We start from the raw sequence: 24951 nt of genomic DNA, 5'->3' as shown, positions 1-24951 counted from the left end.
AGGAGATAACGTTACATCTCTGATAGTCAGTTTTTCTCCCGGCAGTTCCATTTCTGGTGCTGCGGCTGGGCAGCAGCTGTGTGTCTGTGCTGCGCGCGGCGGCACATTTGAATTACACCGGGCAGCGGCACACTGTGAACTGTCAGGAAGACTCGGGTCTAACTCATGGTCTAACTAACCTTATTTAACTGAAAGGGAAATGGCAACAACAGGGCTTGGGAGCAGTGGTCGCGTTAACCGAATAACCCGCCCGTCAGCGCGAGTGAGTGACGAGTTGTGTACAGACAGGTAATAATGGATTATGACGGAAATGTCACGATCCTGTCCGTCAAAATGACTGACAACGAAAAAGTCTAAAGCCACCACTGCTTGGGAGAAAGCAACGATGTGATATTTGGGCCCATTTTCGCTACAATGAGGCGGAGAAAAAAAGCGAATGCATTGTTTTATCAGAAGGGAAGCAATGTGGCCATAACACAGCTGGTAAAAACACCACAAACCTGACCAGATACTCTCTGCAAAGCTGCATTCTTAATCATTCAACCCGTGGTTTTCATCAAATAAGGACAAGATATAATCTTATTGTGAAATAAGTTTGACTAAAATGACAAATTATTGGTTTTGGCTAGACTAGTTTGACTGAAATGTTCTATATAATCTGATGACTAAAAAAGACTCAACAGTTTTCATTGACAAAAAGTAGACTAAAATAATTAGTTTTCTTTGACTAAAATAAGACTAAAATGCTCAGACTTTTAGTCGACTAAAACTTGACTAAATAAAAACAGGATGAAGGTGACTAAATATGACTAAAACTAAAAAGGAAATTTAACACAGGACTAAGACTAAAACTAAATTAAAAAAATAGCTGACAAAAGTAACACTAGTCCATTAAGACCATATTTTTTGTTTTTATGACATTTTATGCCTCAATATGTAAAATAAGTATATTTTTGTTAAATCAAATCACATCAAAGTTTATGTATATAGCCCAATATCACGTAAAACACGTTTACCTCAGTGGACTTGCAAACAATAAAATGACAGGAAAATAATGGAAAGACATGATACAAAAGTGTAAAATACAAATAGAAATAAATTGAATTAAGATACAAGAAAAGACAATACAAATACAATTAAACAATAAAATAAAATACCACAAAATGTAGGAACCAGGATATGGAATAATCTGAAACCAGCTCCAACTAAAGGCTTTGTTGAAAAGGAAGGTCTTCTAAAAAGATGCATACATTTCCATGACAGAGATGTCAAAGTCTTGTAAAGCCACGATAACTTAACAAATTGTTTCATTTTGAGGACACGTTATAGTCCAAGGTTTTTACGGAGGATGTTTTTGATATCTCTTTGTAGATAAATCACAAAATACTTCCAAAAGCCATGAATGAAAATGTATTTTCACCATGTTTTTAGTAATTAAATGTTCTATCAGGCTATGACGGATATAAGAACAAAACCTTCAGAATACAGAGAGAAATGAAACTGGAAGGCTTGGTGTACGTCAGTGCTACTGAAATGGAGATATAAAAGCATGAGAAACTAATTATTTTTGAAGCCTTGAAAGATACATACTGCAAAAACACTTTGCAAAACAGAACTGGTGAATAGAGTGAATGTCAACATAACAATTAACCTAGTTGCCTTCTTACATTACAAGTTTGCTAAAATATGTTTGAATGTGCAAATGACGCTTTACCTTTGCCCCAAGTCTTAAAGAAAAGCAAAACTGTCCAACTCTTAATATTGAGTGATGTTATAAGTAATGCTTTGCCTGTAATGTGTTGAGGGTTTAATATAAAATGATTTAAAATGAGCAGGCAGGATGTTAAAGGTCCCATGTCATGCTTTTCTGGTTATTACCCGTCCCCTTGTGTGGTATGAAGGTTTTTCTGCATGTAAACCGTCTGCAGAGTCAAAAACCCTCAAAGTACACCCTGTAGCGAGTAAAACTCTAACACAGAAAAGACCTGTCGCTGCCCCAGAACGCCTCGTTGGAGATTTCTCTTTTTCCATTTGTTTCTTCCGGGAACCAAAATGGACCAATCCGCGGAGCTCCTCACACACCAGGACCTTTAGCGTACATTTTAAACTAACAGGGCGTCCCATTGACTTGCATAGAGCTCCCTGAACGCTGGTAATAGAGGAGTTGGGATGGCGGAGAAATGCTCTCCGCAGACCCATTCTCACAGCGTTATAAACCTTTTTCTTACTCAATATCAAGCCACACTTATTGTTTTTAATTCGGCTGTGAGTGTTTGTGTGTGCTCAGGATGAGTTTCGCGCTGTCTCGCTGTATCGCCGACCCGGAAACCACACCAGTAAGCCAGCTCACTGAGCAGCGAGCCTCGCAACGTCCCGACCAATCAGAGCACACTGGGCTCACAGGGAGGGGGGGGCAGGAGCTCCAACAAGCCGTTTAGGACAGAGAGTGAATACACATACTATACAGAGATGCTGTTTGAGAAACCAATGTGAGTTTGGAAAATTGCACAATATAAATATATTTTAGTATACCTCAACAATGGAATTATGATCAGTAGAAATGGCCATGACATGGGACCTTTAAGTGTTTTTGAATTTATAAGATATAAAACAGACTAGTGAAACAGTTTGTAAATCAAATGTTATTTGACAGTAAATCAGCATATGTTTCCAAAGGCAAAGGGAGTGTTCGAGGAGTTTCAATAAACATTTTCCAATAGAACCTTGACAGCGTGGGTCATCTGAGTTCAGCTGTGATTTGGCAGAAGCCCTCTTCATCAACTTATGCATGGACAAATTGGTTTGCCGTACTTAATGTTAGATTGTCCTTTGGACGACAATTTAAAGTGTAGCGACTGATCAATATCTACACAAACAGCGTGTGCTGCAGTTATGTGATTAGAAAAGATAAGTGTGTGTGCCTAAAAGCATAATCCTTCCTCCCTGTGAGAGCGGAAACTTGTTTTACATCGGAAATTGTTCATTTCATTCATGTGGGCAGCAGCCAGTGTCTGAGGTAACAGTGAAGCTGGAGGACGTTACACAGCAGGGTTTATTATGTCCGTGGTTGAACGTAGGACTAGGCAATATATCAGTTTTATATCAATATCATGATATGAGAGTAGACATCGAAATGTGGCATGAATATTGTCTTTTCCTGGATTGAATAGCTAAATCACAGTAGTGGTGTAATTCTTCTAGTTTGTAGTATTTGTCCTACCCACAGAGGCATTATATCCACATCACTGACTGTGATTACGTCAGATTATGAACCATCAATAGTCAATACTGTCACAAAATCAATTAAAGTGCTCTGAGCACCAGGAAAAGGGCTATATAAATAACATTATTATTGATATCAAGGTATTTGGTCAAAGATAATGTGATATTTGTTGCCGTATCCCTGAGCCCAAGGTAACACAAATGCTATTATTTGCTGCTTTTGGATGTTTTTTAATACATTTTTCTATAAGTGGCCCTGTAATTGTCATGCCTCTGCACCTGGAAAGCCATGGCTAGAGGATTTTTGTTTTTAGTTCTGTCCATTCTCGTAAATATCTTGATATCTCGGGAATACCTGGAAAGACTTTCTTCAAATTTGGAGAAACCATCCACTTGGACTCAAGGATGATCATGTTCAAACGTTGTGGTCAAATGAAGGGCTGAAGGATTTGGAAAAAAAGAATGAATTGCAATTGTTATGACTGATATTGAAATTGCGATATTGGAGGGAATGATTTACGCTTCAAGTGCCTTTACAAAATATATTGCGCATACTTGTTTTGTATATTGGGTTAGTCCATAGTGTGATAAAGTTGATGTGAAGCCCTTTTCAAATGTCAAGGTCATGGTAACCTTTCAATATATGTTTTTGTTTCAAAGCCCAAGAATCAATACACTCATTATGAACATTCACACAGATGTCTAATGAGGACATTTCTGTAAACGGCAACGTGGTTGGTTGGTGGAGGCGTGAAATCCATCAGTCAGTTTTTTTGTTTCTTTGGCTATATAGTGCCTTTACAAGATATTGTGCATACTTTGTTTTGTATATTGGGTTAGTCCATAGTCTGATCAAGTTTAGCTTCAATGTGCAGCCTTATTTAAATGTCAAAGTCATTGTTACCTTCAATATATGTTTTTGGCAAAAGCCCAAGAATCAATACACTTACGGTACGTCCACACGGCAGCGTCACGTTGAAGCTTGCCGGTGGGCGTGTATGGCGTGCGACCAACAACCGATCACATTAATCTCCCGCCCCGGATGCACAAGCACGCGGTTTGATTGGCTAGAGCTTGTACTGGCATATGATTTGATTGGCTGGCGCTTCTGTCGACGCTTGAAAAGTTGAACTTTTCTCAACTTTCGAAGCGAGCACTGGAGGCAAAGCGACGGAACCACAATGCAGTTCGGCAAAGCCTGACGTCACCCCATTCAAAGTGAATGGGAAGCGTCTCCGTTGAAGCACGCGACGCTGCCGTGTGGACGTACCGTTATTATGAACATTTCACACAGATGTCTAATGAGGACATTTTTGTAAACTGCAACGTGAATGGTTGGTGGAGGCAACCACAAGGCGTCGCGTCCAATTCAAGGCTTCTGAATAATATTGAGGGTGGTGAGGGTGGTTGGTTCAAGGATTAAAAAGTCAACGCAGTGGATTTAAAGATGAGCACATGGAGGCAGGAGTTCCAGATAATTGTGTTTATTGTAATTTGTTGATTCTTGTTTGTCTTAATTGTTTCCTCGTTGATCTGGTAGAAAAAACACATTTTAGTTCAAACATAATATTCATGCTTCAAATGATAATCCAGCAAAGCAGTTATCTTTTTACATAATTATATGTAATGTAGAAATAAAGTAACCAAATGCAATCTAAACGGTACAGAAAATAGGGAGGTAAACTACTCGAGCTGCTATGAACATACAATACAAAGGAAAGGAAAACGTACTGATTATTTACTCAGACAAACAATTGGTTCTCAGGAGTTGCATGAGGCCTTTATAGCTAGCTCCGCCCCTCCAGGGTGGCAGGAGGAGGGAGCAGGTAGAGGGAGGTTGGAGTGGGAGATGGATTTTCCACAGCTTCAGTTTTTTCTTTTTTTTGGCTCTGTTGTGATGAATTTGTGTTTTTGTTTCACTGTTGGCTCCGGACAGCTTTGAGGAGTCTCTAGAGGAACCGTTCTCCTTGCCCTCGGCTCCGTTCAGCAGCTATAAGTGAGTGAGGCCTTCAGGGACCGCAGGGACTGATTCCCTCAGTAGTTCTCAACCCTTTGGCTTGTGACCCCTGAAGACAAAAACAAATGGATGCACGCTCTAAAGCCACTTTGTGATTGTCATCTTTGGAGTTTCCACCATTGTTTCAAAGTGCAGATTAGTCGCCAGCAATCAGTAAGATTCAAGCAGTTTGAAATTAATGATCGATGAGAGTTGATGCTAAAATGACTAATTCATTTAATATTAAAAGTGGCAATAGACACGTTTTTCGCTTGAACTTGATTGTTCAATGTTATGGTTAGATCAGGATTTAGATTGGTTAGCTATAAGTAATAATATGACTAAATACATCTAATTGTTATCAGATTACCAAGGGGAAATAGGTAATTAAATGTTACTAAATATAATGTTTTTCATATACAAATGGGTTAACCCTAACCCTAACCTCAATAAAGTGTATTTATAATACAAAAATATACCCACTTGTTCATAGCTCATATCTAAACTTAAAAAAAATGTAATATAATGATAATTCAAGCAAAGGGTGTGGGTTTTGTCAAATGGCGTTCGATTCCATAGATTAACAACCAAATATTTTCCTTTGATGTCCCAAAATTGTTCGTAGTTTTCAGTAGTTATTTGACTACTTGAGTAACAAATATAAATGTAGTTAAATGAGCAACAAGCTACTGCAAAATGTAGGTAAACTACCGGATGATACGTGCAGTTTACCAAACACTTTTTAATATGTTTTTCTTGCATATTCTGTGTGTCTGAATAAATCCCAAAATGTGTCACTAGTAGTAGACTCTGAGGAAAACATAAATGAATCCATTTTCTTAGGTACGTCAATAATGTCCCTTGAAGACGCCAGGGGTAAAGTTTTGTCTATTGCCACTTTTAAAAAGAGAGCATATGATGAATAACAGAAAACAAATCGTCCTCTGAGTCCCACATCTGAGAACTATCGCCTCTCCGGAGAGCCTTGCTGTCCGAACACTAACCTGAGCAGTTCTGAAACAGCTGATCTCCAGAGAAACCCTTTGCCCTCTGTTAGTGGACTGACATGCTCCCTATTAACCCTGATGGGCTGCTGTGGGTCTGTGCGTCTGTGTGAGTGTTTCCTTCCTGATGGAGGGGGTTTCTGAGCAGACACACACTCCGGCTGAATCCCTCAGAGATCATCTAACACACAGCCCTCTGCATCCTGCACACGCCCTCCATTTAACCCCATCTTTTTTCACTAATGCCTTTCAAGCAACAGCTAAACCTGGACCTGAGTAACCTGCATGGCCTGATCTGGTGTCTCTCCGTCCGCCTGGTGCTTCACTTTCTTTCTTTAACCGTCTCTGTGCTCTTCGCTGCAGGAACAAATCCCAGAAGAGCAAGTTTGACGAGGAGCTGCACAACGAGATGACCACCACCATCGATGAGCTCAGCAGCAAGTAGGTCCACCTTTACAGCCACTAAAATCACATTTCAGGCTTGTGTGTTGTACTTTTGTAGTTATTTATTCATTGGGTATTTTGCAGAGATAGTGCACATTAGGCATTTACAAAAAAGTGTATCAGAGGCGGTTTTTATCTGTATTCCCTGGACAAATGATGTGAAGTCACCCTTAAAACAAATCATATTGAACTTAAAAGTTAATTAAATCATTCAACATGCAACAAAGGGGGTCACAATACTGGAAATGCTAATAAAATAAAACATACATATTACATAAAACATGAAGATAGCCGCAGGTTAAACCGACTGAAGACAGAGGACTGTACAGTGCAGTAAAAATGAGTTTTAAATAAACTGAACGTGACTTGTTCTCTAAGTGTTGTTAGGATGGAGTTCAATTGTAGTGCAGCTTAAACAGAAAATACAACTTATTTTATCAAATTTAAGTATTAACCCAAACTGCCTCAACAATATAATTAAGTTTCACTTTGAAGGGCAACAAAAACTATAACCCTGTCTTTATATGGGTTTATGTATTCAAGAAACTCTATTGATAAACCAGGTAATTGATCGATGATGATAATTAAGAAACAACTGTTGAGGTATTACTGATGGTTTTCCTAAACTTCATAACTTAAGCATGACACCACCAGTGTGTTTTTATCGGAAACATTTGTCTCAAAGCTCTAAACTTTAAGTAAATACAATTTAAGTATTGACAAAAAATATTACTTTTCAGCCATGCTAGTGGTGTGACTTAGTCTTGGTAGCATATCTATGCAAACACTGTCTTGTAACACATATTAATATCAAGATAATGCTGCAACACTTGCTGTATTTATTCAATTATGCCTCCTAAAGTTGTCTCTTCCTTCCTTCCTTCCTTCCTTCCTTCCTTCCTTCCTTCCTTCCTTCCTTCCTTCCTCTCTCAGGCAGTGGTCTAAGACTGAAGAAAGTGGCAGTTTAGCTCTGTGGTTTCCAAAGAAAGATCTGGAGAAACAGGTTGGTTTAAAAGCATGATTTCATATTGAGATGTATCTATATCAGTATCTCCATTGAGGCATCCTGGTGTTGAACTAGAAGTTCTGCGTCTGTGTTTCCTCTTCAAAGTACCGAGCCCTGGACCTGCCGATGTTCAAACATTACGTCGGCTGTGCCACCGTCATCTTCCTCTGCATCTTCTTGGTTCAGTTGTTTGTCACAGAGGAGTGAGTATGACTACATTTCCCTATTTTTTTAATCTCATAAATATCCAAGTTGTCAGCAGTTTAAAGGTCACCTATTATGCAAAATCCACTTCTTCCTGTCTTTTCTACATAACCATGTGTCCCATAAAAACCTGTCTGAAAATGAGCTGATCAGCTTTTGGACACTTTATGATGTCATAACGATTTTTTTGGCTTGTGTAACCATTAGCCAATCACCAACCAAGGTAACCCCCCCCCCCACCTTTTCACCTGAATCTCCTCCTAGAGCACCATTGTGTTCTTTTTAACCAAATCTCTCTCAGAGGGGCGTGGGGAGGGGCTCCTTATTTTCATCTAAAGTAACAGACAGAGAATCAGCACTTTGGAAACAGGGCTGAAACAGAGGGGATTATGGGTAATGCTGCAATGATCTGTTTGGTGTTTGGAGCCAAACACTTCAGAGACATGTTCTGTATATATCTGAGACCTATAATATATTGATTAAAAACCGTATAATAGGGGACCTTTAAAGACAAACGTTAAAATATCGCATGCTTGTGTTTACTGCTGAACTTATTACACACATCTAAACAAAAACCCATTGACTCTGAGGCAAAGAAAGCAAAAAGGCTTAAATGCTAACCCATTTGCGGGTTTTAGGACTCATTCCTGCACCACTCATTCCACTAAAATCAAAAGGAGATATTTATTTTTACACACTGGTTTTCCTCTCCCCAGTCGACAGATGTTGGGCACGTCGTTCGGGGTCCTGGTGTGTGTGCTGCTGCTGACCCTGGCCATCTGTTTCGCAGGTCACTTCCAGGTCAGTGCGTTATTAAGACTTACGTTCACATTTACATGATTTCAGGGGAGTTTAGGGTTATTTTTAGGCACTTATTCCCAGGCAGGTAGCATGGAGGTCTGTAGAAAGTAGAAACATCCTGTCATCCAGCAACCTCTGGATGCAGGTCGAGTAAAGGAGTTTTTTTGTGTCCAGAAAAAATCCCACTCTGTAATGCTGGCCCTGAACTGCAGCATTACTGGTAAGTGGTTATCCCTAAAGTGGTATTAAGGAATTCCATTTCCTCGTGTTTGAGAACATTCAATGTGAAATTCGTTCTGTATTTCTGTTTTGCTGTTTTGTGAAGGCCACTCACGATGAATACGGACAAGCTTTCAGGAAGGATGTCATTTAATTCACCGTCTGTCCATAGCCTCTCTCCAGCTTCCTCTCTTCTATTTGTGCTTATCAAACACGCAATGTACAGATGAGGTTTTTAGAGGGAAGATGGTGTTTCACGAGAGCAAACTCCAGAGCAGACCTTGTCACATTGTTACGGGATCGGATGTTTCCGAGGTCGAGCTGTGAACATTAAAACTCAGAATAAATGCTGCAGTTTGAGTCAGGCGGTGTTTGCACAACATCTTCTATCCCTCTTTTTCATTTAAAGGACATTGAAAGAGAAAAACTTACATATTCTTCTGAAAAAATTATTTGAAATGCCATGCTCTTAATTCTTTATTTTATTAATATTTGTTACTTTTTGCTTTTGTTTATATATGTATTCTACTTCCTCATACTACAGTATGTAGCTTTTTAAAGCTCAATTTGATATGGCTTTCAGCAGAGGTGTAAAGTAACTAATTACATTTACTCAAGTACTCTACTTAAGTACAAGTTTGATACTTGAGTAAAAGTTGAAGTACCAGAGTGTAGGAATACTCTGTTACAGTAAAAGTCCTGCATTCAAAAGGTTACTCTAGTAAAAGTAGAAAAGTATTATCATCAAAATATACTTAAAGTAGCGACAGTAAAAGTAGTCATTGTGCAGATTGGTCCATTTCAGAATAATATATATGATATGTTTTATAATGATTGATCATGAAAGTGTTCTCAAAGCTGGTAAAGGTGCAGCTAGTTTGAATGACTTTGTATACTGCAGGGTAGCTTGTGAATTTACTCCAGGTGGAACTACAGTCTGATTTAACACTTGATTATATTTCACATCATTCATCCACATCTGTAAAGTAACTAAAGGTATTAAATACATGTAGTGGAGTAAAAGTACACCATTTACCTCTGAACTGTAATGGAGTAGAAGTACGAAGTAACATAAGTACCTCAAAATTGTACTTATGTTACTTGAGTAAATGTTACTTTACACCTCTGCGTTGTATCCTATCCTTAGCATTTACATTGCCTTAGCCTCATAGGTCAATAACACTACTACAAAAGGCCAGTCCCAGTTAAATAAAGACGGGGTGAAAAGGTCATGTTTGATGTGTACACACTGCAGAGCCAGATTTAGCCGGTGTGAGAATGTAAAAGACGTAATTGAAGCGACTCGACTCTCTATATCCGACCTCCCGACACCTGACCCTTTGTTTCCTTGCAGACAGATTCTCTCTCTGGAAATAACCGCCCATTACTCACTCACACATGTTGTCTGGAGATGGATGACTGTGTGAAAGCCACGTGCGCCTCAAACATGTTTCACTCTTTCTCTCGTCTCTTGCAGCGCCTGTTTCCAGAGAAGCTGTCTCAGTGCCAGTGGCTGCCCGCCGTGTCCGAGGCGGTGGTGAAGCGGCCGTGTGTGCGCCTCCCTCTGGCCACCATCACCACTGCGGTCATTGTCATCCTGGCAGTATTCAACCTGGTAAGACTAGAACATCTCAAAGTAAATCAGGGGTGTCCAAACTTTTTTCTCCAAGGGCTACAGAAAAACATACCAAGGGCTGGGCCACTCATTAGAGGTATATTGCCTCATATGTTAAGTTCTAAGTTAACAAAATCAATCAAATGTAGGTAAATTACAGTATGCATTATACTTGAATATGCTTTAAGAAAAAAACAGCCTACATCACAGCTCTCCATAGGGTTTCATTTATTTAGTTGGAAGCTCATCCATTAAAACAGAAGCATCAGATTGATCATAATAAGGAGAAATATGAAGCGTATATTATATATATATAATATACATATATTATGTATAAAACAATAACAACCAACAACGACAAAAACAGACAGACAGCAACAGTAGCAACCTAGTACTCATGTGTGAGTACTTATCATGTTATATTTACGCCCACAGTTATAACACTTGACCATTCTCCCTTCATGTACGGTGTAAAATTGCATTTAAAGTATATCATTAAAAGTACTCGTTTGATACTGTCCGCTATATTATAATATACAACACATTTTAATTAATAGTTCTAAAGCATCAATGTGTAGGTAGCATTTTACTGTAGCTGGAGGTAAGGTGAGTTTGAACTACTTCACTTTTTTCTTTTAAATGTTTCTCTAATATTTAATCAAAGAAAATCACTTTTTGGTGAAGCAACTCTGAAAAGTGACCCCAATTACTCACTGTTTTCTTGCAGGGCATCAAAGGCCAAAAAGGTTTAAAACCTGTAACAATTGGATTTATTTTAAAGTGGACCTATCATGCTATATTTGAATAATATAGTGTAGGACCATACCTATATAAGGCATATTTATACTTTTTTTTTTTCAAAATACCAAACATCATGCATTTTAGCCATGCCTCATTTCGCTCAATTTGACATTTTTTAGATCTATTTTAGCAAGGGCTGATTCAGTGAGAACAGCACCATCTACAGGCCTGGCATATGTACTACAACGTCTCCAGCGCTTTCGAACGGCAATGGCCGTGGCTGTCTCCTCCTGATTGGTGGAGTTGGCCCAATAGCCGTAGCGCCACCGTCCTGACGTCAGGACAGTGTTCACATCTGGATCAGTTTTTATCAGATCCGTTGCAGCCCCTTTTTTAGAGATTTGGGTATGGAGGAAAATAGAGAGGGTTGTGTTTTCTGACACTTGGTGAGTTCCCTGGAACACCGGGGACACATATTCATGTATAAAAGACGTACAAAAGTGCATTTTGCATGATAGGTCCCCTTTAAAGTATGTTGTTCATACATTTCAAGACACCACAAATGTACATACTTGTGGTGTGGTTAGCATGTGGAAAAGACAGAAAGAAAAAAAGATAAAATAAATAATAACGAACCATAAAAAGATCTCCAGGTTTTCCAGAGAAAACTGACTCATTTATGTTTCACATTTCAGCAGTCATCTTTATGCATCACCAAAATGTACAATACCGATCATCAATCGCTCCTTTTATTATCCAGTGTGTGAAATCGTCTTCTGATAAGTATCTAAAACTCTCAAATAACAGAAATGTAGTGGAACGGAAGAAGAAAGTAGAATAAAATCAAAACATTAAAACTAAATACCTCAACATTTGTGCAATTCTTGAGTAAATCTCTTTAAAGGTCCCCTATCATACTATTTTTCATCAATATATTATAGGTCTCAGATATATACAGAACATGTCTCTGAAGTGATTGGCTCCAAACACCAAACAGATCTTTGCAGCATCCCATAATCCCCTCTGTTTCAGCCCTGTTTCAAAAGTGCTGATTCTCTGTCTGTTACTTTAGATGAAAATAAGGAGCCCCTCCCCACGCCCCTCTGAGAGAGATTTGGTTAAAAAGAACACAATGGTGCTCTAGGAGGAGATTCAGGTGATAAGGTGGGGGGGGGGGGGGGGGGGTGTTACCTTGGTTGGTGATTGGCTAATGGTTACACAAGACAACAAATCGTTATGACATCATAAAGTGGCCAAAATCTGATCAGCTCATTTTCAGACAGGTTTTTATATAAATGGATCAGGACAAAAAGAGAGAGAATCTTTTTTCCTGAAACTTTCAGAGTCTCTTTACACAGAGGGGACACATGTTGATGTAGAAGAGACATGAAAAAGTGGATTTTGCATAATAGGTGACCTTTAATAACCTTCCACCTGCTCACATGTTGAGTCTTAAAGAGGTCCTTATAGCTATTTCTGTCTGCCAAACTCTTCAAAGCCTTCTGTCCGGAGCTTTCTGTCTCTCACGTCTCTTTCCTTCCTCGCAGTGCTTCGTCCAAACACCGGTGCCAACGTGCGTCTCTGAAATGGACGAGCTGCGTCCCACCAACGACTCCCAGGAGCAGGGATCAGAGGAGGAGCTCTTCTACCTGCCTGTGAGTGATGGCTCTGTTAACCGTGGGCAATAATGACATAGTTTCATGTCAGGCTGGATTAGATGTTTTTAATTTAAGAACAGAGAAGACGTGATTTATCTCCGCTTACAGTTACAAAACAGTGTTTTATCAAACATGTATTGTTGGTATCTAACTCGCTTATTCCTTAGTAAGAAGGGGTTGTATATTTTATTACTTCTTTACAAACATCCTCGGGTCTTGCATATTTAAAGCAACGGTTAAACAGTGATGAGAAAATGAACAACAAATATATACTTTATATAAATAAATCTGTATACCCAAAGAAAATGAATAACTATTTGCAAATCATTTTGTTATATTTTTTATTTAAAACCCCGGAAGACTTTACTTACCCCTGCTTGTTACATACAATTGTGTTATTAATATGTATATTTCTTTTTATTGATATTTGTATCCTGCTTTTTCTTTAGAATTAATAGATTGAATAACAGAGATTTTTATCTATTTTTGTATTTATTACAATTGTTCCTGTTGTTCTCCTGCTTATTCGTTAGTGTTTTTTTAAAGACCTTTACAGATCTGTTGCTCCCGTATTCTGACTCTCTCCCCCTCTCTCTCTCCTCAGTACTCGGTGTACTGCTGCATCCTCTCGCTCATCGCCTGTGGAGTCTTCCTCCGCGTGAGCTTCGAGCTCAAAGTGCTCTTCCTCACCCTGGCCTCCACAGCGTACTACATCATCATCCTCAGCACCAACAGGGAGCTCTTTGTGGTCTACGGGCACTTCCTGAATGGCAGCGGGAACTGCAGCAGGTGGGATTACAGGGAGCGGAGAAAAGAGAGAGCAGCTCAGAAAGGACAACGTTCAAAGTCCTGAAGATGCCGCATTTAAAACGTGGAAAAGGCTTGAATTTGAGATGAAATCCTTAAGAAATGCCTGATTTGAAGCACAATCTGGCATTTTATCTACACAATCACTCATATTTTAATAATTGGAACTAACTTATAGTCATTTTTGTTTGTTGGAGACGTGGAGCAGACCCTAAAGGAGAAATAAAATATATAATATTAGACAATTTTGAGTTTTTTTGGTTATGTAAATATGTCCATATATTATATTTTTTCCATTTGCATTAAAAGTTATAATTTAAATGTGTTTATACAATATAATATTTAAAAATGTAAGAATAACAAAGTGCTTTTACATAAAAACAGAACCTTTAATACACATTTTTTTTTAAACACAACAACAACTAAACACATTAAACTCAGAGAGGACAACAAGAAAGAAACACCTCAAATAAATCACAAAAGAAAACTATAAAAGTGGGTTTTGAAAGTCTTTTAAAAGACCTGACAGATTTTGCAGCACAATCCCAGAATAAACATGAATACAAAGTGTGAATAAAGTCATGAATGTTGTGTTTTCCAGCAGAGACGATCACAGCGTCCTGAGATGGCTGGGTCTGGTGAAACACCCTCAGGTGATGAGCTGCATCTACATCACTCTGTTCCTGGTCACCATGCTCATCATCTCCCAGCAGGTAACAGCTTTCACCTGTCCTTAAAGGTCACCTATTATGCAACATCCACTTCTTCATGTCTCTTCTACATCAACATGTGTCCCCTCTTCTTCATGTCTCTTCTACATCAACATGTGTCCCCTCTTCTTCATGTCTTTTCTACATCACCATGTGTCCCCTCTTCTTCATGTCTCTTCTACATCACCATGTGTCCCCTCTTCTTCATGTCTCTTCTACATCAACATGTGTCCCCTCTTCTCCATGTCTCTTCTACATCAACATGTGTCCCCTCTGTGTAAAGAGATTCTGAAAGTGTCAGGAAAAAAGATTCTCTCTCTTTTTGTCCTGATCCATTTATATAAAAACCTGTCTGAAAATGAGCTGATCAGATTTTGGTCACTTTCTGATGTCATAACGATTTGTTGGCTTGTGTAACCATTAGCCAATCACCAACCAAGGTAACCCCCCCCCCCCCCCCCAATCAGCAATTTGGAAACAGGGCTGAAACAGAGGGGATTATGGGATGCTGCAATGATCTGTTTGGTGTTTGGAGCCAAACACTTCAGAGACATGTTCTGTATATATCTGAGACCTATAATATATTGATGAAAAACAGTATTATAATAATTTTACTCATCACTGTGCCGGATGTATTTTCTTTTTACTTCAAAGCTTCTTTTGAGGCTTTTAAATGAAGCTTTGAATATTTTTTTGTCATATTTGACAAGGTCATCCCCCTAAAAAAGTGGAAATCCTCCGAACGAAACCTTCAATTTGAATAAAGTGATTTTTTTATTTGTATTAAATGAACTTTCTTTATTGAATATAACTCGTCATTGTGCGTCTCTCTTTGTGTGCCACAAGCGGGGAAGAAAGCACTTTTTCATCTCATAGAAAATGTTTATTTAGGCAATGAATAGACATGCAAAATAATACATTCAAAAGGTTTCACAGCCTTCAAAGGCGAATGTAGAATTTGACGTTATGAATGAAGTGTATTATTCGACACAGCCCAATTGTATCCCCCACATCCCAAACATTTGAATGTGTAATTGATCTCCTAATAAGATATTTCAAGGCCTGTTACAAATGTATTTATATTGCTTATGTTCACCTTCACATGCGTATTATGTGTACTTGCGGTTCAGGCTTAATTGCGACTGCTTTGCATAACATCGCCAGCTTTATCAACCTTTACTTGCCAAATAAACAGTTTTTACGCTTTTAAATGAATTGTTATTAAGTTATAATACTTTATCAGGTGATAAACTAACTCATTCAGATGACCACTACATGATTACTTTATCAAAAAACTGTATATTTAAGATTTTACAGCGGTGTTTGGAGTTGTGAGGAGCGTGGCAACAATGCATGCATGAGCGTTTAAACCTTAGGTGGGAAAAGGGGCGGGGCTTCATGAGGTGAAGAGTGTTTGCACACTGATAACCTTCTGGAAATATACGAATCAACGCAAGAAACCAGGAAAATCTGAACTAAAACAGTTTTGAGCTTCCTTCATTGTTCTCTCGCTGTGTTTCGTCTGCTAGAACGAGTCGTGCTTCCGGCAGGACTTCCTGCTGAAGTACAAGAACCGCACGGAGCAGGACGAGATCGAGACCCGGGAGAACCTGAACCGCCTGCTGCTGGAGAACGTGCTGCCGGCACACGTCGCTGCGCTGTTCGTCGGCGAGAACAAGAAGAACGAGGTGAGGGGGAGGATGTTGTTATGGGGAATATGTGATAAGCAATGAATGAGTAACCAGTCAATTACAATTCATGTTATATTATGATTAGTTGCCCACTGAATAACCATGATGTATCAGAATCAATTTACCTCGGTGGGCTGATATTTCTCACTTCTTCTTTAGGCAATAAATGATTAATGTATAGTTCAGTATACATTTTATGTTTTTACAAGAGGCAGATATTTTCTTAATTGATTCACCAAAGAGAAATTCATTCTGTGTTCTGCCTAGGTGTCTTGAAATGTTGTGTAACTTCTAAAATAAGGCAAAAGCTTCACTTCTGTTCAGTGTTAACTGTTAGCTTTGATATAAATGCAAGTAACTATAATGTCAGTCGTCTTTACTCACAGGTTCACTTGCCCCTTACACAACACTGTGCACATTAGGAAAGCAACATCTTATACAACCATACAATTATCACTGTGTGTGTGAGGTTCGTTTAGATTCCTTAATTCAAATTATGAACTCATTTGTTTGGGATGAATTCAAAGTATTATTATCTTAGCCTAAAATTGTAAGTTGTCAGTACTTCTAGAATAAATTAAGGGAGGTTTGTATAAAAAAAACTTTAATTGAAGACATTCCCAGCCTCCCCCTGGGGAATACAAATAAAAACACATTTTTGTAAGCATAATATACTTTACATCAATATAACTTGGAGGAGAGGCATATATCAACTGTAAATAGTCCTTATATTATCACATTTATCAGCAGTTAAGAGAGGCCTGTCTTAAAACTTACATCTAAGCCTCACATTCTCAATCGTGGATAAAGAAAATAGTGCATACATTAAAAAAATGACATAAAACTTGAAGGAAATTCTTAAAACAATAAGCCTGTTGTTTACTTAGATGTATGTTCTTGCCACGAGTTCTTTATTGTTAATAACAATATTCTTGTGATAGTACAATTATGAACTGTGCTTTTTGTATGTTTTCCCCGACAGGACCTCTACTATAAGTCCTATGACTGCGTGTGTGTGATGTTCGCCTCGGTGCCGGATTTCAAAGAGTTTTACACCGAGTGCGACATCAACAAAGAAGGCCTGGAGTGCCTGAGGCTGCTCAACGAGATCATCGCTGACTTCGATGAGGTCAGGAGCCACAAACACATCCATCTTCCTTTACAGGACGTGGACAGTCCCCATTGATCAACTGTCACAAACAACAGTAAATGGGGAAGCTTTAGCCAACATGGCTAATTTCCAGCTGTTGTCCCCGGCCAGATGATAATAGACACCTTTTTAAAATCACAATACATCTACAGCATTGGTTATAAAGAAAGGATGAAAGACAAGTAGATACAGGCGAAAGGATAGACTACAGACTTCACGTGATGTGATGTGTTTGAATGCAGCGGTGCTTTCAATGAGCATAGCATTAAAAGCTAATTGTAAACATTTGCATTGTTTAAACTGTGAGAGGCTGGTCTGAGCCCCGGCTTAATTTAACCCCTTACCCACCACTAAAGTTGATGGTTTCTAATGGCGCTTTTCCACTGCAGGGCCTCGCTCGGCTTAGTACGGTATGGCTAGGCCTCGTTAGGCCAGGCTCACTTTATGCTGCGTTTCCATTACAGTTTAGGAACTGGGGTAGTAACTATAGTAACGCAGTGTAGGTGGAGCCGTGACGTCATCTTCAATGCGAAACAAAACCAACATCAGCCGTTAGCTGTTAGCCCTCAGAGCTCACAGCTCCTCATATATGTTCAGAAACTAGACAAAAGTTAAACAAGTACAAACCACAGACTGCCTGTGTCATGGTGAATACAGTCGCTGGTTTATTTATGTCTGTAGGCCATTGTTGTGAGTGTGGACGGTCGGAGCATATACTGCGTTAGCTTAGCCAATCTCCATTCAGAAAACACGCATTTTAAAAGGTTTTTCGCCTGCCGTCTGTCTGCAGACTTGTCAAAGCATTAATTCATGGTTTTTACTAACCGGTATCAGTATGTTGTTACTTCGGCATCATTTTGAAACGTGTATTACAATTAAATCACGGTCAAATATGTTCATTTTGTTGTAGTTGCCAGCGATTCTCTCACTAGTTTAGCATACTCAGCCCAGTTGTTGGCCCGGAAAGAACCTCGATTTTGGAGAGCCAGAAAAACTGAGAAAAAGTACCTGTTAGCCGGAACTACGCCTAGTGGAAACGCAACCAAAAACGGGCCGGGCACGGCACGCTTAAACCGCGCTCCGCGCTGTAGTGGAAATGCGCCGTTAGTGATCCAGATCGTTTGATTTTGAGTTTTTGATGAGTATTAACTAGGGCTGCTCGATTATGGCAAAAATCATAATCTCGATTATTTGGGTCAATAATTGATATCACGATTATTAAAAACGATTATCCATTTACTTTGAAAACATCCATTTATTGAAAAAAAAAAGTAAACAGTATGTTTTGAACAGTTGATTACCCTGAACTATAAGTATAATTCAACTGAAAAACCAAAACAAAATTAAATAAAAAATAAAAAAATAAATAAAATCGTTTTATTTCGATTATGTTGTTTTTATAATCGTTGCAAGCCAAAATCGTAATTGCGATTAAAATACGATGAATTGAGCAGCCCTAGTATTAACTAACCAAAGTCACACAGCAGCCCAAACACACTCACATCCCTCTTCATGCTTTCCTCCACCAGCTGCTGTCCAAGCCCAAGTTCAGCAGTTCCATCCATCTTCCTTTACACTCTGTGATACAGGGATGGTTTCAATGCCCTAATCTGATATCGTAACTCTGCCTATGCACGTACAGTGTTAAAAGGGGGGTTTCAAGTGTAGTTGTATGATGTACTTATCCGTAGTCAGTGTCTTACCTACAGTAGATGTAAATGCAAGCTAACAATGTGATGCTGTGAACTGGGCAGCAGCAAAATGTATTATAGCCACGTTAAAAAGTCATTATCCGTTTGCTTTTCTTTTGTTGGTTAGTTTAGTATTTGATGAGTATTAACTAACCAGAGTCACTACTATATTATATTTTATTTGTATTTACTTGCACTATTTTATCTGTTTTATTGTGTTGCACTGTTGGAGGAGCCTGTGACCTAAGGTTTTCATTGACATAACTACACTGTAGCTACGTATGACTAATAAAAGCCTTGAATCCTTGACTGCAGCAGAAACAAACTCACATCCCTCTTTATGCTTTCCTCCACCAGCTGCTGTCCAAGCCCAAGTTCAGCGGGGTGGAGAAGATCAAGACGATCGGCAGCACGTACATGGCCGCCGCGGGGCTCAGCGGGACGCCCGGGCACGAGAACAATCAGGTAAATAAAAACCAATCAAGAACATAAAAAACGATACATCTTGAAGCGGTTATATTGAAGATGTTGAATAGGTTTCACCCTTTGTTTCCCTGCTGCTAGCAAACAAATCAAAGCTAACTTAAATTAACATTAGTGAGTTTGCAGGTATGTGTGTCAGCGTGGAGGACAGGCGTGGGCAAGTCTCCTAAAGAAAAAAGAGGAGATTATTGGCTTCATCAATCATTTCCCCCCCGCCACATGTAATGGCTCCTACCAATAGTCTGTAGCCTGGCTCTGTACACCCTGCTGCTAACAAATAGGGAAACCCACTACTTAGCAAAACAAAGTGACGCCCAATGCAAAGAAGTAATAAGTACAAATAATTGTCTTATATGTAGCCTATTGAATGCACAATATTCATTATTTAAAGGAAAACTGCAGTATATTCTTCAGAAAGATGAGCAAGTAGCCCACCATGGATCATTATCCTTCATTATAAATGAAAACTTGGAGGAGATGCTTAAGCAATTACACTTTTTAAAGTGGACCTATCATGGTATATTTAAATTATATATTGTAGGGCCATACCTATATAAGGTATATTTATACGTTTCTGTTTTCAAAATACCAAACAGATCATGCATTTTAGCCATGCCTCATTTAGCTCAATTTGCACTTTTTTTAGCTCTGCTCTGCAAGGGCAGATTCAGTGAGAACAGCACCATCTACTGGCCTGGCATATGTACTACAGCGTCTCCAGCGCTTTCGAACGGCAATGGTCGTAGCTGTCTCCTCCTGATTGGTGGAGTTGGCCCAATAGCCGTAGCGCCACCGTCCTGACGTCAGGACAGTGTTCAAATCTGGATCAGTTTTTATCAGATCCGTTGCAGCCCCTTTTTTAGAGATTTGGGTATGGAGGAAAATAGAGAGGGTTGTGTTTTCTGACACTTGGTGAGTTCCCTGGAACACCGGGGACACATATTCATGTATAAAAGACGTACAAAAGTGCATTTTGCATGATAGGTCCCCTTTAAGTTAAATTGAAGTCATTTCATGTCTGTTCTGGACACTATCGAGAAAGACTCCTTCATTGAACTTAAACCCCTCACATCTGGGATCGGTCTTATTGAGGTTTTTGATGTATTCCTCCAGGACAAAGAGCGGCAGCAGGCTCAGATCGGGAACATGGTGGAGTTCGCCATCGCTCTGATCGGGAAGCTGGACGGCATCAACAGACACTCCTTCAACAGCTTCCGGCTGCGCGTGGGTGAGTGGAAGAAAAACAACCTTCTTCATTCACTGAACTCTGCACGCTGGGTCTGTACAATAACACAACAGGTTTCCATGGTTACACTGGACACGGAATGCATCAATGCAGCGTTGTTGCCATGACGTTGCATTCACTGACCATCGGGTATTTGTTACACTAGTGAAAACATCTTTATAAGGTCTGGTAGCGTCTGCTATGTAATGTTTAGGGTCTTATTTTGAAGTTATATTCATTATACTATCTGCTGTATTACTATTTATTGTCCCTTATGTATTTGTATTGTTAGTTTTCCATAAATCATTTGTTTTTTTACACCATAGACTTCATAACGCTTTCATATATTCATAAAAAAAATACCAAAATAAAACATACAAACAATTAAGTGGGTGACAAACAATCAAAAGATAAATAAATACATGTTTTGTTATTTAAATACTTTCTTCTACTTAATTTCTTTTACTAAAGTGATGTTTGCAGGAAGCAAGGATCCCACAAATCCTTAAACATAATTGTGTATTAAAAGTCCTAAATAAATCTGTCTAAAGTGCTATATAAAATCTTCATATCAGGTATGCTCGAGTGTTGTTACTCAGACGTCCTAATAAAAAGCATCTTTCATTCTTCCAGCAGAAGTTTCTCCATCTAATCATAAAGTGAACGTCATACTTAACCATGAGGAAGACTGAACCAGTGTAGGAGAGACTATAACGTCTGACAGCTGATTGTGAGCAGACAGTTTACAGATCAGGATAAAAGTTTTAGTTTCAACATTTACATTTTTTTTTAGATAAAACCAATCATAAGGCATAAACACTGAAATGTGTAGTGAGTTATCAAAAAGCAGTGTTTAGTGTTAAGCAAAGACTTGGTTTTGACCGGTGACATCATACTTTTGTTTTAATTTCAATAGGATTATAACTAAACTGACCAAATGTATGATAAATCTTTATTTTGCTTCAAATATCCAGGCAAAGATCTGAAGCAGGATGATCAAATGTTTTCCTCTTGAATCTCATTGTTATCTCTTACTTCTTGTGTCACATTAACATTATACGATGTACCGTAAGAGTAAATCATGGTGTTCCTCTCCAGGTATTAATCACGGCCCAGTGATAGCCGGAGTGATCGGGGCGAGGAAGCCTCAGTACGACATCTGGGGAAACACGGTGAACGTGGCGAGCCGCATGGAAAGCACCGGGGAGCTCGGGAAGATCCAGGTACGCTCAGACAAACAGCGATAATTAATGTGTTTAATCTGGTGTTCCTGAAGGCAACACGGCAATATATACTGTGTTTAATCTGGTGTTCCTGAAGGCAACACAGCAATATATACTGTTTAATATGGTGTTCCTGAAGGCAACACGGCCATATATACTGTGTTTAATCTGGTGTTCCTGAAGGCAACACAGCAATATAAACTGTGTTTGATCTGGGGTTCCTGAAGGCAACACAGCAATATATACTGTGTTTGATCTGGGGTTCCTGAAGGCAACACAGCAATATATACTGTGTTTGATCTGGGGTTCCTGAAGGCAACTGAGCAATGTATACTGTGTTTAATCTGGTGTTCCTGAAGGCAACACAGCAATATATACTGTGTTTAATCTGGTGTTCCTGAAGGCAACACGGCCATATATACTGTGTTTAATCTGGTGTTCCTGAAGGCAACACAGCAATATATACTGTGTTTGATCTGGGGTTCCTGAAGGCAACTGAGCAATATATACTGTGATTAATCTGGTGTTCCTGAACGCAACATGGCCTCACAGTTATTGCTCCTAAGGTTTATATAACAGCTCTAAATCAAAAATCATGGTTGCATTTATAAAGATTTAGACTCTGTTTCAGGTTTTCTATATCTGCTTTTAAAAAGGACAGAATATATAAATTCCCATCCTGTGCATTAGGGTTATTGTAGATTAAAGAAGTTATTACAGCCCGGGGGAAGGAGTGAATATTCAGATAAATACCGTGGATATTTCTCAGTTTAAAGCCATGAATTGAGGTGAAAAATATTTGTTTAAGGAACCACACTGCTTCACATAGCAAGGTCTGATACACATTAGTATGGGTCCCTTGACAGAACTTATTTTTTAAAGTCACTTCTTTCTCATATATTTGGGACTTTCTCAGACAACATCTCACACACACACATTTTCTAGTAAATTATGTATTTTGTTCTTGTACATTTAAGATGTTATTCTCTGGTAATATTACACCCCTCATCCAAGCTCAGTTGTGTTTGTATCCTACCATAGCCTATATACACAGTCTTTAATGAGACCCCTCATGAAATGAACATTTCATTTCAAGTCACTTGCTGTTTATTACTCTTATCTTATTATAGCATGCTTTAAAGGGGACCTATCATGCAAAATGCACTCTTTGATGTCTTTTCTACATCAAGATGTGTCCCCGGTGTGTCAGGGAACTCACGCAGCGTCAGAAAATAAAACCCTCTCTCTTTTCCTCCGTACCCAAATCTCTAAAAACGGGGCTACAACAGAGCTGATCCAGATTTGCGTCCGATATGTCGTCATATCGGAAATGTAGGCTGGCTTTACACCCACGGCCCTATCAGAAACACTGTTTTGGACGTAATATGGTCGGTGTTTACATTAGCATCGCTAACACTCAGAGCTAACCTGTACTGGAGAGCATGTGTGTGAAGAAGCAGGAAATAAAAAGGAACTCACCTTGTGGTATAACCGGCAAGAGAGAAAGCCTTTGAGCTCCATACTGTTTCAGAAATAATCCATGATATGGCGTTTCATCACGGCAGTATTTAGTTTAGACAGTAGCTGCCGGGTCCCGCATGAGCTCAGCCCCCTCCTTTTAATTTTTTTAAAGCTTTATACCCCAAATCAGCACTTTTGAAACAGGAAGTGAAATAGAGGGATATGAGGCATGGCTAGAATGGGTGATCTGTTTGGTATTTTTGAGCAAAACACTTTATAGACATGTTTTTTATATATTTGTATATATCTGAGACCTGTGCTATTGCCTAAAAATAGCAAGATAGGTGACCTTTAACTTTGGGAACTACTTAAATTACTTTCCCTCTTCTAACAGCACTGCTCCCAAAATGAATTCCTACTGTAACTAAACCGTAATGCTGCCAAATAAAAACACAATTCATAATTACTTTGTGTATTATTTAGTAAGAGAAGTCATGTTTTGTTCGTTGTTGAAAAGAGTTTGGTACTCCAGATGTAACATTTTAGCAACCCGACAAAATAAAACCTATAAACATGCCTTGTTTTGTATGTTTTCTAAGCTGCATCTTTGTGTTTATTCTTCCAGTTGACGGAGGAAACGTCCGAGGTGCTGCACAAGCTGGGCTACTCGTGTGAGTGTCGGGGATTCATCAACGTGAAGGGCAAAGGCGAGCTGAAAACCTTCTTCGTGTGCACCGACATGAGCAAGCAGCAGGGCATGGGTCTGAGCTGAGGACACACACCAGTTTACTGCTGCACGCCTCCACACACAGAAATATGAAAGACCCCGCAGTGTGGTGGATGCGAGAAAAACTGGAAAAACATTTTTGTACTCCGGAGCTGTTGAGCGGATCAGGATGTGTCTGTCATGGTGGAGCGAAAACGGACAATCGCCATCTTTTTTCTACGCACATTAACGTCCAGTGATCACTTTTGTACTTTTTCCTCTTGTCTTTAACGTAGATGTTGTCGTACTAATGCCAAATAATACAGGTAAAGGATGTACAGGCCTTTTAAAAAAGAAACAATGGATACTGTTTGGATCATAACTTCAATGGGTTTAAAGACGGGATGCTGTTACTGTGTAATGAGCGTAACATATGTAAGACAGCTGTTTCTAAAACAGAAACTGGCTGATTAAGATATTCAAATCAATTGTCTTGCTCATTTCTTTGGGTTATATTCACATCACGACGCTTGAAAAATATCCTGAAGTGACTGCATCAAGACTTTAGCTCTTTGTGTGACAGCTTTGAGATCTGCCAGAGAAACAAGATATTTGCTGCATTTCTAAGAGGAAATATGTGCCGTGTGTACATCGTCTGTTGAAGCGTTTGTTCTGCTGCACAGAGGTTACCTTACCCCCGCCTGCTGTGAATGTTTTTCTGCCTCCGGCTCAGACTATCACCTGAACTGATGTCACTTTGTCCTGTGGCCTTATCGTCTGTAATCGTGGTTACATAATAATAATAATAATAATGTATTGGCCTTCATGTGAACAAATGTGACATTGACTTTTGTACAGTGACAGAATGTAATAAATGTTTTCCTAAGTCTGCAG

The 24951-nt window shown here is 39.1% G+C and overlaps 1 protein-coding gene across 4 annotated transcripts in view; it reads left to right on the top strand.

Moving 5' to 3' along the window:
• adcy7 (adenylate cyclase 7) overlaps positions 1-24950 on the top strand; it is a 100489-nt gene extending 75539 nt beyond the window's left edge. Inside the window, exons 13-27 of one of the 4 annotated variants that reach the window (XM_034148389.1) lie at positions 5159-5218; positions 6586-6663; positions 7600-7669; positions 7778-7875; positions 8593-8677; positions 10374-10511; positions 12800-12907; positions 13515-13699; positions 14322-14430; positions 15957-16115; positions 17101-17247; positions 19317-19424; positions 20556-20670; positions 21766-21890; positions 23977-24950. In XM_034148389.1, the coding sequence (XP_034004280.1) occupies positions 5159-5218; positions 6586-6663; positions 7600-7669; positions 7778-7875; positions 8593-8677; positions 10374-10511; positions 12800-12907; positions 13515-13699; positions 14322-14430; positions 15957-16115; positions 17101-17247; positions 19317-19424; positions 20556-20670; positions 21766-21890; positions 23977-24123 (1732 nt within the window). In that variant the 3' untranslated portion in view covers positions 24124-24950. Of the gene's footprint in view, positions 1-5158; positions 5219-6585; positions 6664-7599; positions 7670-7777; positions 7876-8592; positions 8678-10373; positions 10512-12799; positions 12908-13514; positions 13700-14318; positions 14431-15956; positions 16116-17100; positions 17248-18797; positions 19125-19316; positions 19425-20555; positions 20671-21765; positions 21891-23976 lie in introns of those variants that run through there. The other 3 variants (XM_034148388.1, XM_034148390.1, XM_034148391.1) reach the window with 3 other exon arrangements.
• Position 24951: the final 1 nt, after the last annotated feature.

The sequence above is a fragment of the Trematomus bernacchii genome, unplaced genomic scaffold, assembly GCF_902827165.1.
Source record: "Trematomus bernacchii unplaced genomic scaffold, fTreBer1.1, whole genome shotgun sequence".
Taxonomy (NCBI): domain Eukaryota; kingdom Metazoa; phylum Chordata; class Actinopteri; order Perciformes; family Nototheniidae; genus Trematomus; species Trematomus bernacchii.
The sequence above is the reverse complement of the archived record's forward strand: the minus strand, read 5'-3'. Positions and strand labels throughout refer to the sequence as shown.